The sequence below is a fragment of the Juglans microcarpa x Juglans regia genome, chromosome 5S (genome assembly GCF_004785595.1).
Source record: "Juglans microcarpa x Juglans regia isolate MS1-56 chromosome 5S, Jm3101_v1.0, whole genome shotgun sequence".
Lineage (NCBI taxonomy): Eukaryota > Viridiplantae > Streptophyta > Magnoliopsida > Fagales > Juglandaceae > Juglans > Juglans microcarpa x Juglans regia.
This window is the reverse complement of record NC_054603.1, coordinates 14,425,458-14,444,032: the sequence shown is the minus strand read 5'-3', so window position 1 is coordinate 14,444,032 and position 18,575 is coordinate 14,425,458. Positions and strand designations below refer to the sequence as shown.

The 18,575-nt window shown below is 34.8% G+C and overlaps 1 protein-coding gene, 1 long non-coding RNA gene and 1 pseudogene across 5 annotated transcripts; all 3 read left to right on the top strand.

The window, feature by feature from the left end:
- The window catches only part of LOC121267129, a 49,510-nt pseudogene extending 45,326 nt beyond the window's left edge, over positions 1-4,184 (top strand).
- Positions 4,185-6,839: 2,655 nt separating this feature from the next.
- LOC121267536 lies at positions 6,840-10,278 on the top strand. 4 transcript variants are annotated; one of them, XM_041171448.1, is made up of 5 exons: positions 6,840-7,172; positions 7,282-7,413; positions 7,525-7,726; positions 9,288-9,337; positions 10,148-10,278. In XM_041171448.1, exons 1-4 carry the CDS (start codon positions 6,990-6,992, stop codon positions 9,332-9,334), a joined length of 564 nt encoding a protein of 187 aa, XP_041027382.1. In that variant the 5' UTR covers positions 6,840-6,989; the 3' UTR covers positions 9,335-9,337; positions 10,148-10,278. The 4 variants fall into 4 exon arrangements, with proteins under 4 accessions (XP_041027382.1, XP_041027381.1, XP_041027383.1 ...); XM_041171447.1 differs by having other exon boundaries at positions 9,499-10,278; XM_041171449.1 differs by lacking the exon at positions 9,288-9,337.
- Positions 10,279-16,198: 5,920 nt separating this feature from the next.
- LOC121267539 lies at positions 16,199-18,021 on the top strand. Its single transcript, XR_005941036.1, has 3 exons — positions 16,199-16,327; positions 17,192-17,333; positions 17,841-18,021. It is a non-coding gene; the product is annotated as an uncharacterized LOC121267539 (long non-coding RNA).
- Positions 18,022-18,575: the final 554 nt, after the last annotated feature.

The following is an 18,575-nucleotide window of genomic DNA, read 5'->3' as shown; positions in this document are numbered from 1 at the left end:
TTTAGTTCTAGTGATTCAGAATATCACTAAGAAATTGAATCTCCTGATTCTCCTAGTATTAAGCTTGGTTGCAATTGTAATGATTATTGTTGCAAAACTTTAAGTAAAACAATTAATGTTTTAACCAAAGCTGAAAAAAAGAAAATCTTTTATTAACTTTAATTTCTCAAATTACAAATCCTGAGTTTAAAGAAGAATATCGTCACAAACTTAAGAAGACCATGGTTTGCCAAGAACCAGAAACTTCTAAGTAAAGGATTAGTTTTTAAGATATTTTGGAGAGATTTCAAAAGAAAAAACCATCGAAAAATGTTGCCTATTTACTAAAAAATTAATCCAAGAAGTTTTAGTAAAAGGTTATTTTCAAATATATTTGATGTTTGAATAGTTATTTTCAAATTTAGAAATTATTTTGGAAATGACTGTAGCTAAATTCCAATTATTTAGAATTTAGATAATCCATTGTGATGCCATTTTGGGTTTAGTTTTTAGCTAATCCATTGAGGATGTTCTAGGAAGGAAAAAGGTAGGTATCTGCTAGGGGATCCCGCTGTAACCTATTGCTCCACTTTTTTTATTTTTTATTTTTACTTAAAGATTAAGAAAGTATTTTTTAATAATATTATGAATTTTTTTAAAAATATTAAAAGTATTAAAAGAACTGAAATGGCCCAACAGAGCCCTAGCGGTGGGTGTAGACCCACCCGTTAGGGAATAAATGTCACTGTTCATGTCAGTTTATTAAAGTTGTATTTGAAAACATATAGATAAATTATATATGAAGTAGAAATGAACTAGAGATGAAAACTACTCATTCCGATAGAGAAAATACTCTAACCGTACAATTAATAAGAATTTTTTGTTTTAGATGAAAGTTTAAAATATTATTTTTTAATATTATTATTATTTTAGGATTTGAAAAAGTTGAATTGTAATTTGAAAAAGTTGAAATGTTTATTATATTTTGTGTGAAAATTTAAAAAAATTGTAATGATAAGATGAGAATTTTGTGTCTCATCCCACTTACCAAACATACCAGCTAATTTAGAGGTATTTATATCACACATGATAATAACAAAAGGACAAAGAAATGCATGCCTCGTCACTTTTTCTTCGAAATTCTACGTATCTTAGTCTCATCTCACTCTCATATCACTTTCATCTCACTATGACAAGATTGCATTATCCATCAATTTTTTATTTTCTTAAATAAAGAATAATTTAAGAGTGACGAAAGTGCCATATTATATATAATAGAATAAAAGTGAAATAATAATATGATACATTAATGATTCGATTTGTAAGGAGGTTTTCCCCCCTCCTAGTGGGCTTGAAAGGAATCCCTGAAAGGATAAGGAGAAAAGGCCCATCCCAATGGAAATGGGCTCCTCGGCCCAACTCGGGAGTAAAGGAGATGGGACTCGCCGATCTGATGGTCCCTCGAACAACACCCAACCTTTGAGTGCCTGTCTGTGCAAACCAGCGAGAAATAAGGAGGGACCCTTGATCATCTGACAGAACAACATCAATGAACCGCAAAAAGCACCAGTAGTACAAGACAAATTGGGAAGCCACGCCGCATTAATGACAGTACTACCCGGGCCATACGTCGCATCGTCATAGAGGCACGCCACATTTAAGAGACTGACAAGCAAAACAATGGTAAAGACATGGGCTCCACAGAGATAGATACGATCTATTCCCTCCGACCCCCAGTATAAATAACAATCCCCAGGTACGAGGAAAGGCTACACTCTCTGTCATTATTTACAAACTTCCAAGAAATCACTTGGGCACGTCTGCCCCCATGCCTTTCGTTATCTCCACGAATAACAATAAAGTCTCTGAGGCCTAACCATGCTGTGTCCTGCGGAATGTCCTTCTGTAAGAGTTGCCATAACTCTCTGCGATCCTGATAGCTACATTTCACGTAAACAATAGAGATATAAATCCGCCGATTCTCAAATGGAAAAGAAACTGACACATGTTGGGCACTAGCATTCAAAACTGCAACTTGTAGTTCATCCCCCCACAACAACCATATCTTCCCTCCAATATTCTGGTTCAAAAAATCGGACTCAAATTTTAAACTATTTTGTAATAATTTCAGTTTAGCTTCATTAGCAAAAGGCTCTACCAACGTGAGGAATTAGGCTTCCTTCTTTTTATAATCTTGCGTAGTCTCCTCCTTGACGTTCTCAACCCTCTTATATTCCAGAACATGGGCTTGCACATCATAAATTCAATCGTAGGGGCTTGCTAGGAACCTTGGTAGAGCTTCTTAATCGTTTCCCACTCTAATCTATCTCCTTTCTTGGCTGCATTTCGCTATTCGACGGGTATCCTTGAATTTCTCCATGTGTGTCCCGACCTCCCTTTCTAGATCGACAAAGAACCACCATGAGAACCTTGATCCTCCTCCCCTAAACCAATGTTGTCCCTCCCATGCATCTCAGGCAGCATATCATGTTCAACAGCTTCTAGAGCACACTTCTCACCTGCTAAATCTGCTACCTCACTCGAAAACCCACCTAAAAGGAGCTGGCATGAATCCGGCACCATGGTAACCTCCTTTATCAACATTGTATCTGACCAAAGACCTTTATGCACCATCCCCTTTTCCCCAACCTCCACCTCTCCCTCCTCTACATCATCCCTATTTCCAAAAACTGTTTCCAACACACGTGTGTCCGAGTCTACACTCCCTCCCACCTGAGGCTCCTGCACCACAATGGTGTTATTTCCGTTTCCCTCTATTTCAGTGTTGCTCTACCCGTTCATTTGTGTTTCTACGTTTCGGTTGCCATCTTGCTCCTGAGTTTTCGATACCCAACTTTTCATCTGCTTCTCCCCTTCTTTCTTTTTCCTCTCCACATCCTTTTTTCCTCCATCTCTCCAATGACAGGTTTGAGCGTTGTGTCCTTGGACATTACATTCGCAGCAATACGCCGAGAGGGTCTCATACTCAATCTCCACATACAAACTGGATAGCTTATAGGAGATTCCAATCCAAATTCCTTGAAGAGGTTCCTTAGCTGCATCCATTTCCACACACACCCTGGCCCCATCAGTTCGAGTCGCACACTTTGTGGTATTATCTCGGCGCAAGTATCTTCCAATAGGGGCAATAATGTTCTTCAAAAAGGATTCATGGTAGAGATTCGGTGGCAAGTTCAGTAGGACTGCCCAAACTAGAACCAGCGACGGCTCCCTATCCTCATTAAATTCCAGGTGCCAATGAAATCCCTGATAAGGCACTCCATCTATTTCGGTAGCTTCCTTGGACAATGCTTTCAAAAAATCAACCTCATTTGATAAACGGATGAAAACATTCCGACGTTTGCGCATTGAAGAGACCATTGGTTGTGACCCCAATCCCCAACGACTTCGAATGAATGAACAGATAGCGTCCAACGTAGGTCCTTACCTCATGAACTTCAAGACCATGGAAAACTTGAATGGTTCTGCAAAGCGCTCAATCTCCTCTTTTGAAAAAATAATGCAAACTTCTCCATCAATGACCTTTGGAGGGGAGACTGCGCAACCATGTCTGCAAAGGTTCGCAGTCGCCCAATCGTCGCATGTGGGCCCAATTGGCCCTAGGCGGCCATGAAAAGGCTTATCGTCATGCAAGATGTTAAAAACCTAGCAGAGCTCAAAAGGGTAATATCGAAACTCTAAATCTCCATTTTTTTTTTTTACCCAGTTGGGATATGATATCCTGTTTGCATCCATGAGTCTGCTATGCACATATGGGCTTCTGGTAATGTAGGTTGGTGTCGTCTGAACCTTCTAAAAATCATTGCTTCCCGATTGATTGTGTTATGTCTCCCAATGTTTACAAAGACACTTGTGTTTTTCTAGATTCCTACGATCAATCAAGAGACTGGGATTGTAGGCCGAGGTAGGTGAAACTTTCATGGCATTCCGGTCAAACATAGTCTTGATTCCAACTCAACAAGGGATGGGAAAGGTGACGCCTAATTTCCAGACGTCCAACTATATTATTCCATCCCACATGATTCACAAATAGCATGTTAAATGATTCTGTAGGTCTACTTTGGTTTGATATGGTCTGGAAGGACTCTCTAACTGTAGCTGAAGGGAAAGAAAAGGTTATTGAAGTGGGAAATCCCATTTATATTCTCAGACAGGTTTCCTCTGCCAATGAAGCAACAGGTTGAATTCTTTAAATTATCTTATTGAAATTCTAATATTATAACATAATAAAAAAGGCTAGACATTTTGTTCCATTTGTAACCCTATTTTAAATGTAGAAAATGATTTGTCCACAATATTTTACAATTATTTCATAACTCTGTATGAAATTAAAGACCGTTTTATATTTTAATAAAGGGACATGCTTGTACTGGTTAAATGTAAAATAATTTATAAAATAATTCTAGAAGTATCATTACTCTTTCTTTATACGTACTAAATTGTGGTTTATAGGGTTGATAACTCAAAATGGTATGAGCATTATTATAAATATTAAAGGGTGAAAACAAGCATGTGTTTGAAGCAAACTCTCTTGTAATTAATTAAGGAAGCATACTTAGTTGTAATTAATTAATGAAGTAGGCTCAGGCCATACGCAAGTCAACAAAAGACCATATGCACAAAAGCTGATATGAAGAGAAGAGGATTTCTCTGAAACATGGACAGATTTAGAGCTGAGATTACAGAAGAGTGAGCTGGAATGAATGGCTTATGTATTGGGGAAAAATAAATGGATTTTTGAAAGCTCATTTCAAAGTCCAACAGATGTGCTGTCTACTGCTATGGCTGAAAGAGAAGAGTTTACACAAGCAAAGGGGGAGATCAGAGGTGAGGTTCTAAGAGCAATTCCTGTTAATAGAAATGTTACATGGCAAACTCCAAGTCATCATACTTATAAGGTGAATTGGGATGCAACCATTAATGAAAGCAGATTAAAAATGGGTGCTGGAGTTGTGATTAGGGACTCTGCAAGAGATGTAATTGGTGCTTCGTGCATGCCTTCTCTTGTATTTAAAGATGTTGTTGTGGCAGAGGCAAATACACTTTGGAGAGCTATAGTTTTCTGTGAAGAAATTGGAATTGAGGAAGCTATTCTAGAAGGGGATGCCATGAAGTTAATCAAGGAAGTTAAGGAAAGGGAGGAGAATTGTGCATAGTATGGACAACTGATTGAAGACATCATAGTAAAGTTCAGAAATGGTCAGAAATGGCAACTTCAATACACTCTTAGGGAGGGTAATGTGCAAACTAGCTAAGTATGCTCTTCAATGTGAGGAAGAGGTAGTGTGGATAGAAGATTGTCTATATTGGATTAAACCCTGTGTCCAACTGGAGCAACAATGTACTCCTTTGAGTATTGAATGATAAATGAAAGTTGTTTCGGTTTTAATTAAAAACAAAAAAAGAAAAAAAAAAAAAAAAGAGACACCAACCCGTTTAGACATAGTTTAGATCGATTTGGTTATAAATATATGCGATGTGCTAAAATAACTAAATTAATTAATAAAAAATACTGTATGTATCTTTTCTTCTTCTTTTTTTTTTTTTTTTTTTTTTTTTTTTTTTTTTTTTTTTATATTTCAATATGAACCTAAGTTTTCTCTATTTCTTTTATATATCTTTCTTTTTTGAATTTATTTTTTATTAGCTTATGTTTTCCTGAGTTTTTAAGATTTTTTGGCCCTCGCTCGAGGTGGCCATTCTTTTATTATTTTTCAATATTCTCAATTTTTAGTATTTTTTTAATTACTTTTTTATAAAATTCATTTTTTACATATTTAAAGATGTTTGATTTATTTTTTTGTTAATGGTGATGCCTGATGGAAAGAAAAATTAGACTTTATTTGGATAGTGAAAGTGTTTCATCTTATCTCATTTCATCATTACAATTTTTCTAAATTTGTACATAAAATATAATAAATAATTCAATTTTTTCAAATTTCAAAACAATAATAAAATTAAAAGAATAATATTCTAATAATATTTTATTCAACTTTCAACTTATTGGATTTGTTGGGTTTGTGATTTCAGTGATTTTGCTTGTGATTTGGGTGTATTAGTGATTTTTGCTTTTAGATTTTGCTTGTTGTGATTTTTAGGGGGTTTTACTTGTTGCAATTTTTGGGTGATTTTGCTTGTTTTGATTTGGGTGATTTTTGGGTGGTTGTGGCTTCAACTCTGATCCAATTGAGTCTACTATGGTCGGAGCCAGAGTTTGAATTTGAATTCTGACAAAGTCGGAGTCAAAGTCAGAATTAGGGTTTTCTGACTCCGGTTTGACCTATAACTTGATAATATAACCTCTAACAAAGTTTGGACATTTTGTTCCATTTGTAACCCTATTTTATACAAAGAAAATTATTTATCTACAACATTTTTACAATTATTTTATAATTGGAACATGTGTAACCCAATTTTACATGTGTTATGCAAACATTGTGTACTCATTTTGAAAAATAATGAGGTATATAATTCAAAAAAATTAAATTTTCATATTTACTCAATTTCTTGAAAAGGAGTGTACACTTATACACTTTATGATTGCAAATATTATTTTTCATATTTTAATAAAGTGATATACTTGTACTATTACTCATAATAATTATAGATGTATTATTACTCATTATGCATACTAAATTGTGGTTTAGAGAGTTGATAATTCAAAATTGCATGAGCATTATCATAAATATTAAACGTTGATAACAAGCATCTCTCCACATTAATTACTTTTTTATAAAATTCTTTTTTTTTTTTTTTTTTTTACCTAGTTTAATTTTTTAAAGATGTTTGATTTATTTATTTTTGTTAACGGTGATACCTAACGGAAAGAACAATTAATGTGGAGAGATATTTCTAAATTGACGAGAGAGACAATTCCCGTGCTTGCTTAGGTCATTGAGGCGGAGGCGATAGCGATAGCGATAGCGAGAGCGGCAGCGGCTAGCCTTGTCTTCGTGTTCTCCAATTGTTGGGTTATCACTTGAAGAGCAATGGAGATGGACGACATGGGTCTTGTGGAATTGTTTGGTTACGACAAGCTGGAAAGAGAATTAATCCTCAGCCAAAATAATTTGTCTTCAACTTCGCCGGAATATTGCGCGCTATATGATTTCCGTGATGAGATGACACCAGAGGAAGATTACTCCTACAGTGAACAAGTTTTGAAGAGTGACGTGAGTCTGACTATATTTGATCCGTTCTTCTATTATCATTGACTACGCCTACTCCAGCTTTAATTTTTTGTTTAATTCCTCCATCTTTGCGTGTCATTTGTTTGTTTAGGGCTTTGATGTTTCTGACATCCCTGGCGTCAATTGTCTCAACCAAATTCTACCATGCAATATAGACTACAATTATGATGAGTATAAACGGTATTCGCAGCTCGCAATAGACGAATACAATCGTCGGTTCAAGGTTTTTTTTTTTTTTTCTCTGTTATTATTATTATTTATAAAAATTATTATCACCATCATCTTTTTAACCAGAAAATTGAGCAAATTCTTCATGGCTTTGGTTGGCGTGTAGGATGCCAATGCAGAGTTGGAGTTTGTTAAGGTCTTGAAGGCAATGGGTCAGGCTTCCAGGGGAATCAGGTATTATATAACCTTCATGGCCAAGGATCTTGGCGATGGAGGCGAGATTAAGACGTATCAAGCTGTGGTATTAGATGGTATAGACTCTGTGACAGCGAAATCCTTTAGGCTAAAGCCCCCCGAGGATGAGCGAGGTAAAGCAAATTGATTCCATTGATTCTTGGTACCTTTGAGCCACTGTTATGGCTTTGTCGTTTTCGTATTTCAAATTAATTCATTGGTAGATAGATGAATCTGTTAATTATCTGATACATATATTTAGCTGACCTTCCATGAGATTAACAAATATCCCATCTGATTGGACTAGGCTACTGGATCCTCTTATGCCAGTCATAAATTTTAGGGCCATGATTGGTTATGATCTCTGTGGAGATTCATATTCTATATTAGAGTGGTAGCTTAATGGAGCTATTCATTTTTTCATGTTTTCAGAAAACCAAAGACTCGTTAGGATGAAATTGATACTCATGTGCAATCTCCATGATATTGAAGTGATGGGTAAGAAAGATTCTTTTCTGGCAAAGTGACGGCAATAAAAAATGAGGTTGTTCACATTGTCAAGGAGATTACACTCGTGGATGAGATGAGCTGGATGTGTAGGAAGAGCACGGCTTCACAGTGCCGTGGCCAGAGCACTTTGGTCTCAATTTTCAAATGTCTTGGGATAGTTTGGGTTATGCCCTTGGGAAGGGTGGAGCTTGTGGCATGCTGAAAGGGAAAATAGTAATCTTTGTCGCTAGGTGTGTGGTGAATGATTTCATTATGCTTTAGTCTCTCTAAGTTTGGACAGTTGCATATGATAACCTTAGCTTACTGCTTGTAGATTTGCCACCTGTGTACAGGGGCCACACCTTTAATAAAATATCTATTACCCATTTAAAAAAATCAAAGACATGGTATTGCTTCCACTCTGAAATATACTCTACATCCCTCCCTAATCCTCCACTGCCACTGTACTAATCCATAACTACCTTCTCATTCTATTAGATATATATCCACCAACTCCTCATTTCAGCTTCTTGTCCTGTAATCCTCTTGTTCTCATTCCACAAACTATCGATCTTTTGCAGCCATTATCTCTAGCCTATTTCTGCCAGTTATTAAGAAACTTTTGATTATGGAAATGAGATGGAGCCTGTCCTGGAAGTCAATAGAGTAACATTTTCTAATCTTAACTGGAGATTTTGTTGGGCATTAACCTTTAATTGCTATTACAAAGTGTTGGGCTTTAATCTTTTGGATTAATATATATTAGAAAGTCTCCGGTGTGTATAAAGTAGGAGATTGGTTACCGGAACTTTAAGTTTTTGTTTAGCATTATTCTATTGTTGTGCCGACTCCAAGACTTTTTTTTTATATAAGTAAACAAATTTTATTGATCAATGAATGGGCATAGTCCAGTAAAATACTCAAGAAGAAAATAACTGTTTGCCCTAACTAAGAAGGCGCAAGAAAGACAAGAAAATCATGTAGGTCCATTCCATTGAAGTCAACAGCAATGGCCCAAGTGCATAGAGTTCTATAATATAAAGCTTTAAGCTCCCCCAACTTTGTAATTTAAGAGAAGCTATACAGATTTTCGGTGTTGAGTTTGATTTCGATAAGTAATATTTAGTGTTGATTTTTATTTCTTTTATTTTTGATAAATTAGTGTTGAATTTTATTTATTCTTTATCTTTGTATTATTTCGTGTAGAATCTGGCAGCCATGGGAGACAGTGGTTTTGGGAAAATCACCTTTGAATGGTTAGTTAGTATTTTTATATTATATCACGGAAGCACGATTTGTTTACTCAACTGCTAGTAATGATTTCCAGTAATTGACTATTGCTTCTTATGCTGTTGGTGCAATGATATGAATTACTGAAAGCCTTTGTTGATAATTTATGTTGGGTTAAATTTTAAAGATACACTAGATTACTGTCCTACTATCCTTTGTTGCTCAAACCTGTGCTGGGTGTCTCTTTTATTCTGAACTCTCTTTCCCATCTTCTGGAGATAGGTATCCATTATTTTGTACCCTTCGTGTCTATCTTTTTCTATCTGTATTTCATTTTTTCCTGGTTCTACTCAGTTAGATTATAAATGGGGAGAGAAGATCAGATGTGTTGTGCCCCCTCCAAGAGAGTAACATTTGAAGTGAAATAAATTTATCATAGCTTGACTTCTCGTGATAATTCTCATATCCCACAGAAGATTACTTGGAGTCCTGCATTGGGGGAAATTCTTTCTTACGATAATTTAAGGAGGTGATGGACGAAGGTGATAAATTGGTGCTTTATGTGTGGGAGGAATGGGGAAACAATGACTCATTTGATACCACTTGGTGAGAGGTTGTGCAGCCCCAGAATTACTCCGGACTTTGTTTCTGGATACTCGATGCCAATAAAATAAACATAAATATTATTTTATCAAAAATAAAATTATTAGAATAGTTGGAAGATGTTAGTCTCAAACCTCCTGATTTAGCGACTTCAATAGATTTTGTTTTTTTTTTTTGGCAATTCTATATGCATGATTTTATGCAAACCACTGACCTTTCTTGGTTTCCTTTAGATGAAACATGTTGTATTTGAAGATCTTTCGGAGGTGAAATGCGTATGGAGTTTAACAATGATGTTGGAATTCGGAAACATGAATTATACAAGTTAAATGGAAAGATGGTGCTTCTAGTGTTTATTTAGACATTCTAAAGTTGGAGAGGGAACTTCACTAAAAAAACATAAAACATAATTGGCAACGATGAGTTTTTTGTGCCTTCTCTCTTTTTACTACTCACTCTCTCTCTCATGCATATGGTTTTATTTTTGATGAGATTTGTTTCTGGAAACTTTCGTCATGTTATTTCTTTGGGTAATGCTTATTAATTGATTCAGTTTGTAATAATTTATACATTTAATTTAATTAATAAAAAATTGAGAGATATTATCACTTCTATTGAAAGTGAATTTACAAAAGAACTTGCCATATGTTAAAATTGTGCAACATGGAATCTCGCAAAGGCGATGATAGTTCGTGGATAGATTGCCAGATAGGTTTGTGGTAGTGCTATTCGACAATGTAACTGTTTATAATTTCCGGGATGCATCCAATCTAGAGCTTCTTTTTTTTTTTCCTCAAGAATTTTCGTTCAAATAAAAAAGGAAAGCAATTAAAAGTAATACAACCCAAGGGATAAAGGGAAGGGGAATCTTTGCCAATATGAAAGCTAAGGACGCAAGGAGGAATTTTGATGAGGGGATGTTTCCAAACAAATTGTTGGAATATGCCCCTTGCGCAAAAGAGTGTGCACATCGATTTTGAGATCGATAAATTTCATAGCTAGCCAATCATCATGGTCTTGAGCAAAAATCTAGTAGCTCTTGCAATGTTTCCAACTTCTCAGCAGTTAGAAGAATGAGAATGAGGGTCATTAAGGCCATTTATGGCATTAACGGAATCTTCTATTATAAGTCTCTTGAATCCTCTGTGGTGAGCTTCTTTGACTCCAATGAAGGCTGCCACAGCTTCTCCATAGTTAGGATCAATGGTGCTAGAGAATTTAGTAACCACAAAAATTATCTCCCCTAGCCAAGACCTGCACATAGCTGCTAAAGTACTCACAATCCCTCTTATTGCAACATCAATGGATATAGAGTAGGTATCTTCTGTTTCAAGTAGTTTCCAGGTTTACAACATGTTATCAACTTTCCATTCCCAAGCTTTGCAGTAATCCTGATATATGTCAATGGTCTTGTTTGACAACTGCTCAATATCTAAGGATCTACCATTGTGGATCTTTTGGTTTCGATTAAATCAAATGTTGTCCAAGGCAATCATAGCAAAGAGTTGGAAATGATGAGCATCAGAATCAGAAAGATTGAGGTTGGCACTAGGATAGAGAATGTTCTGACCCAATTCTTAATACCTAGAGGATTAAAAGTTCAAACATCCATCGGCCAAGTGTACTGTCTCCAAAGAATTCTAGTAAAGGGACAATTGAGAAAAATGTGGGTGGTATCCTCTACTTCCTGATGGCAAATACGTTAGAAAAGTTGGTCCTCAGGGAGATGAAGGTAATTACCAAGAGATTGTCAAATGGGAAGGATGTCATTAAGCACTTTCCAAAGAAAGAGCTTAAGTCGATCCTGGATTTTGAGAGACCAGAGCTTTTTTCAGCATTGGCTGGTGGGGAGGTCATTGAGCTCAAAATGGTTACAAACAATGGTTGTGTAAGCTGACTTGACAGAAAACTTACCAGAAGAATGGTGGACCCAACGAGGAATGTCACTCAGATTTTGATAGTTGCAATAAGAGAGATGGTTGTTTTCTATAGCTTCCACAGAGGACTGAGAAAAGAGAGTTTGGAGCCGGAGGAAATTCCATCTCTTGGGTTCCTCCAGAACAAGCTCTGAGACCTTGAGAAGGGGGTCAATCCTAGTGTCCAAGGATCTAGGGGAAGGGAGTCTGGTAGGTAAACTACGTATCCAAGGATCAGACCAAGCCTTAGTGCTGACCCCATTGTTGATCTGAAAGCACAAGTTGGAAATGATGTAGCCTTTTTGCTGGACAAGACTTTTCCTAAACTTGGAGTCAGTCATTTTAGCTTGAATACAGTTCCAGCTACTATTCCTCAAGTACTTATGGGTGATTGTAGATACAAGATTTTGGTTAGGATTAGGTGACTAAGTTGATAAGTTTGGATAGGATTAGGTGACTAAAATGATAAAGTTTATCTTATCATTAAGTTTGTAATTTTGGATGAAAAATAAATTATTTATTGAATTTATCTATAATAATATTAAATTTTTCTAGAGGTTTTTTAGATAAGTCATAAGTGTGAAAATTAAGTCCCAAGAAATATGCACTTATCAAGAGAAGAGGTTGGACTAAAATCTGTTACTACAGAGAAGATTTAGTGCAGATGTCAGCATTCCATCAGGAGACTTCTTCACGACAGATTTGATCCATCAGTAATGTCCTACTGAAACTAAAACTGCTTTCAGATTGTTTATTTAAGCGATCCTACTGGTTATGATATGTAGAGATTTAGATCTAGATATTTTCTAGAGCAATTTCTAGTGCATATTTTGGTGAATTTCTTGGAGAATTTTCATATTGTTTCTCTCAAAGAGTATGATCGTGTTCTATGTTGGAAAATTGATTGGATGAGTTTCATTCACTGGATTTTCAGGAGAAAATTCAATGTTTGAAAATAGTCAGAGGTTCTGGTTGCTACTGCGGTAGAGACAAACAGATTGTTTGTTTGGTCAAGTAAAAGAGTCAATTGACAACGGTTTTGTAATTGAGAACTTACTTGTAATTTGATTTTCAAATAATAAAATTGATTTAAAGGGTTTCCCTTCATCACCAATCGTTGTGTCATGCAATTTATTTATTTACTTTATATGTTCATTTGATTAAATAATTGCAAGATTGAGATCTAACAAGTTTGTTCAAGTGAATTGGTGGATATTTTCATGAATACACAGGGGTATTTGGGTAATTTCAATTGGCATTAGAGCGTGGTTCACTCATCTGAGTATGATCCATGCCCCTATGGATCATGTCATCGTCGTTATATGTCCCGCCACACTTTAATGAGGAAAACTATGCTTATTGGAAAGTTCGTATGAGGGCTTTCCTCAAGTCTTTGGATGAACGTATGTGGTATGCAATTGAACGAGGATGAATTAAGCCCGAGACATCTCTTGATGCTTGGACTAGTGATCAGATCACCAATTCCAATTGGAATAGCAAAGGACTTAACGTTATTTTTATGGCTACATCTCTCGATGAATTTAAAAGAATCTTAATGTGTGAGATTGCCAAAGAAACTTGAGATATTTTGGACGTTACACATGAAGACACAAGAATTGTAAAAAATTGAAAATTGCAAATGCTAACCACTAAATTTGAGGAGATTAAAATGCTAGAAGATGAGAGTTTTAATGATTTTTATGCTAGACTTAATAATATTGTTAATTCCAGATTTAATTTTCGCGAGAAGATAGAGGATTCAAGGGTCCTGAGTTAAGGTTATTGCTTGAAAGATTTTGCCCAAAGGTTACAGCCATTAAGGAAAGTAAGGATTTGGATGTTTTTAAGGTTGAAGAACTGGTCGGCTCCTTACAAACATACGAGTCATCACTTCCTCAAACAAGAAAAAGTAATTTCATTGCTTTAAAAACAGTAAAAGACGATCAAGATGATTTTTCTAATAAATAAAATTTGAACGATGAGGATATAGATCTCATTGTAAGGAAATTTAGAAAATTCTTGTTTAACAAAAAAGCTAGTGGAAAGCGAAAATAAGGTAAAGAATTTCCTACAAAGAAAAAATATTTTGAAAAATGGGATAAAGAAAAATCTGAAAAAATTGATAAAGTAAAGTGCCATGAATGCTTAGGATATGGTCATATTAGAATTGAATGTCCAAAGTTTAAGAAAAATAAAGGACAAGCACTGAATGTCACACTTAGTGACAGTTTAGAATCTAAAACTTCAAGTTCATCATCTGAGGATGAAAAATTTTTTATGGATTTTTCTATTGTTGTTAATGATTTTTCTGATATTGTGCAAACAAAATCTAAAAGTAAATTTGATGATAATGACTTGGATATAGCTATTGCTGATGTTGACCATGAGCTAAGTGTACATGAAACATATAATAATTTATGTGAAGAAGTGGTCAAGCTGAAAAAACTCAACAAGAAGCTGTACAATAAACTCACAGTTATGAAGAATGAAAAGAATAATCTTGCTGAAGCGCTGAAAATTTTTTATGTTGAAGTATCAAGGTTAAATGATCAAAAGGTTGCACAAAAAAGAGAAATAAAAAATTTTTTGGACTGCAAACAAAAAATTGGAAACATTGTTGAGCTTTCAGAAGTCAAGTTGTGATAGAACTGGCCTAGGATACACAACTTCCAAAGGCAAAGAATATCAAGCATCATCATCCATTGCCACTACTTCTAAAGGTATTGTTTTTATCAAAGGAAATCAAAGTATAAATGCTCCAAATCATGTTGTATCCAAGTCAGTTTATTCAAAAAATCTGCATGGAAACTCAACCACAAAAAGGTTAAAGAAAGGTAAGTATGTAGATAAGTTTATTCCTACTTGTTATCATTATAGTGTTGTTGGCCATATAAGTCTATATTACTTTAACTCGAATAAAGTGAAGAAAAATAGAGGTGAAAGAAAGTTAAAAAGGAGGGAAAAAACTCTAGAAAATCAAGTTGATGAGATGAGTCAACAAATCACCTTCATAAGTATCAAGCTTGGTGAATTAGCATAATTTTTTTTTCACAACAAAGAAAAGATCATACAAAGTGGTGTTGATAAAAAGAATAGGTCAAAACTTAAAGCAATGTGGGTGGTCAAAGAAGATGTTGTGTCATATTAATAGGACCACTTGTATGTTCTTGCATTCCTTGCAAATCATTAGCCTAGAACATGCATTTTTGTTTAGTTTTGTTTTATATTTTTATATTTTAGTTTAAAATACATTATTGTTTTTCTAGTTTGTTTCTAATTTTTAAAGGAAAGTGCATGCTTGATATGTCAAGGTTTGAGCACTTGTGTTCTCACATAGTAAACTCTAGAACTTATGCATCTCTCTATTTTGTGCCGTCCACTTTGTCTAAGCTAACCGTATAAGTCACCTTGACAAAGTTCATTTACAAGCACTACAAGAAACTTATATGTATGTTCATTATAATTAAGTTCTATATTTATTATTGAAATGCTCATTATAGAGAGAGTTCATGCCTTGAATTGACTAATATTAGTTGAACCTAGTACAATAATAAAGGGATCTCCCCTTGCCAAATACAAATAGTTTATCCATATAGAAAAAGTTGATGTTGAATCATTATGAAAAATGACAAACACCCTACCGGATTTGTTCCTTAAGTCCTATAGAAAGAATCGATACTCAAATCATTGTGGAAAAAGATGATTAACAAAAATGAACATAGAAAAAAGGGTTGTGCAACTAGTATTTGGAGGAGATACTCATGTATCTAGACCCTAGCATAAAATTTGACTTTTGAGATGAGTGACAATCTCTTGAGAGTATTTATAAGAAGAAAATACTCATGAATAATATTATAAAAAATATATTGCAAAGAAAAAGAAATAAAGAGTTACTTTTTTATATAAGTTTGCTCACTCACACACTCACATGAACTTTGACATTGATGATCTTATGAGGTGTGAACATTCATTATGATTGGTGCAAATAAGAGTGTATTTTATTGTATTTTTTGTGAGTGACACTATGTTTGAACTGAGGTGCATCTAGGCATGTTATTTTCATCAAGTTCTTTATATATATAAGATAAAGATTACTTTTTGTTTTATTATTTTTATTTATTGTTTATTTTATATAAAATAAATAAAGTGATGAAAATATAAAATATATGCAATATTTTTTATTTTTGAGGTTGGGTAGTGTTGGGTATTTGTGATTCAGAAGTAGAAGTCTAGGACTTGGTTTTTGGTTTATTGGCATAAGTCCCAATGTGACTCTAACGCACAAAACACGTGCACAATTGCTAGTCACTTAAGTGACGCAAGTTATTTTTGCCAAACACAAACACACGCCTAGACTCCCCCCCTCCCCCGATATTACTTCTCACGACACCTTCATCTCATCTCGAGCCATAGTCACAATTTCTCTATCAATCTCATACGATTATTTTGTAATTTCGACTAAGTCCAAATAATCTTCACCTACGATTCAGTATCACAGTAAGCGTACTTTAATCAAATCCCTCTCTTTCTCAAATTCTAGGATTTGACGCATATATATGGAGATTGGGTTGTTAATAGTTGATACATGAAGTTGGAACTTGGAACTTGGATTGTTGTTGGGTTGCGTATGCATTTATACATATGATTACATTAATATAATTTATTGATGTATAAAGACTTGATTTTTGTGGGTTAAGTGCTTATACATCTCGGTTCTAATCAAATGTCCACCAAGTGTTTGTGTTTATACCTCAACCATATCATAATCTGTATTTGTGCATATTTGATCTGGTTTTCTTACTTGTACATCTAGAACATAAGAATGATTGGTACTTGTGGAAACCAGGACACTGCCGAGTGGTTCATCATGTCATTCACATATGGCAACTATCATTGGAAATAAAGTGAGTGTTGGATATTATCATTGGAAATATTGTGATTCTTGTCAATTTAGTGACAAAAGGGGGGGAAGTGGAGAGAAGAGCTTTGATTTTTTTGTGTTGTGAAATTTAGGGGGAGTTTGAGTAAGCGTGTTGTTTAATGAATTTGCTTAAGGGGAGTTGAATGACTTTTTTTGGTATGTTTAAGACAATTTAATATTGAGGGGGAGAACTAATTATAATATTGAGGGGAAGAACTAAATTCTGGCTTGCAAAAATTACTTTAGAAACTTTTACTTGATGATTGATTTCATTTAAGTTAATTTTTGTTGGACATAATTTTGATGTTGGACTAGAACATGTTTAGACTTTAAATGGTGTGAACTTTGATAGTACTAATTTTAGTCATTGTTCTATGTCATTATTTTTTTTCTTCTTGATTATTTGCTTAGAATTTCTACTCGGCTTCTTGGTTTGCTAGTTGTGTTTTGACAGGCCTATATTACATTCATTAAAGTCTATTTTGTCACTAATCTGCCAAAGGAGGAGAATGTAGACGCAAGAGGTTGTCACCAATCCGTTAAAGGGAGAGATTTTAGATGCAAGATTTTGGCTAGGATTAGGTGACTAAGTTGATAAGTTTGTATAGGATTAGGTGACTAAAATGATAGAGTTTAACCTTTCATTAAGTTTGTAATTTTGGATGAATGTAAATTATTTATTTAGTTTATTTATAGCAATATTAAGAATATCGAGAGGTATTACAGGTTGTTTAGATTGTCATAAGTATGAAAATCGAGTCCCAATGAATCTGCACTTATCCAGAGAAGAGGTTAAATTGAAATCTATTACTGCAGAGAAGATTTAGCGTAGATGTCAGCATTTCGTCAGTAGACGTCTTCGCGATAGATTTGATCCGTCAACAGTCCTACTGAAACTAAAACTACTTTCAGATTGTTTATTTAAGGGATCCGACTGGTTAGGATCTGTAGATATTCAGATCTAGATATTTTCTAAAGAACTTTCCAATGCATATTTTAGTTAGAAAATTCCTTTGAGAATTGTCATATTATTTCTTTCAAAGAGTGTGATTGTGCTCCATGTTGGAGAGTTGATTAATCAAGTTTCAGCCACTGGAGTTTCAAGAGAAAAGCTAATGTTTGAAGATCATCAGAGATTCTGGCTGCTACTACGGTAGATACAAATGGGTCGTTTGTTTGGTGAAGTAAGAGAGTCAATTGACAAAAGTTTTGTAATTGAGAACTTACTTGTAATTTGATTTTCAAATAATAAAATTGACTTTTCTGGATTTGCCTGTCTCGTAAAGTTTTACTTGTAAAGAGTTTCCCTCGTCACCAATCATTGTGTCATGCAATTTATTTATTTACTTTATATGTTCATTTGATTAAATAATTTCTAGATTGAGATCTAACAAATTTGTTCAAGTAAATTAGTGGATATATTCGTGAATACACATAGGTACTTGGGTAATTTCAGTGATCATATCTTTCCAAATGCTAGTCTCATTACTAATTAAATGCCAAAGGCACTTACTCATCAAAGTCTTGTTGAAGTTGGCACCAAGCTTGATACAATGACCACCAACAGATTTGGGTTTACAGATGGACTTCCAAGCGATGGGGGTGTAGTTATGAATCTTATCAGGATGAAAACCCCACCAAAACCTCATGAGAGACTTATCAATCTTCCTAGCCATATGCTTGGACAATAAGGTAGTGGACATGGTGTAAGCAGGAATGGCACTAGCTACATGTTGAAGTTGGCACCAAGCTTGATACCATGACCACCAACAGATTTGGGTTTACAGATGGACTTCCAAGCGATGGGGGTGTAGTTATGAATCT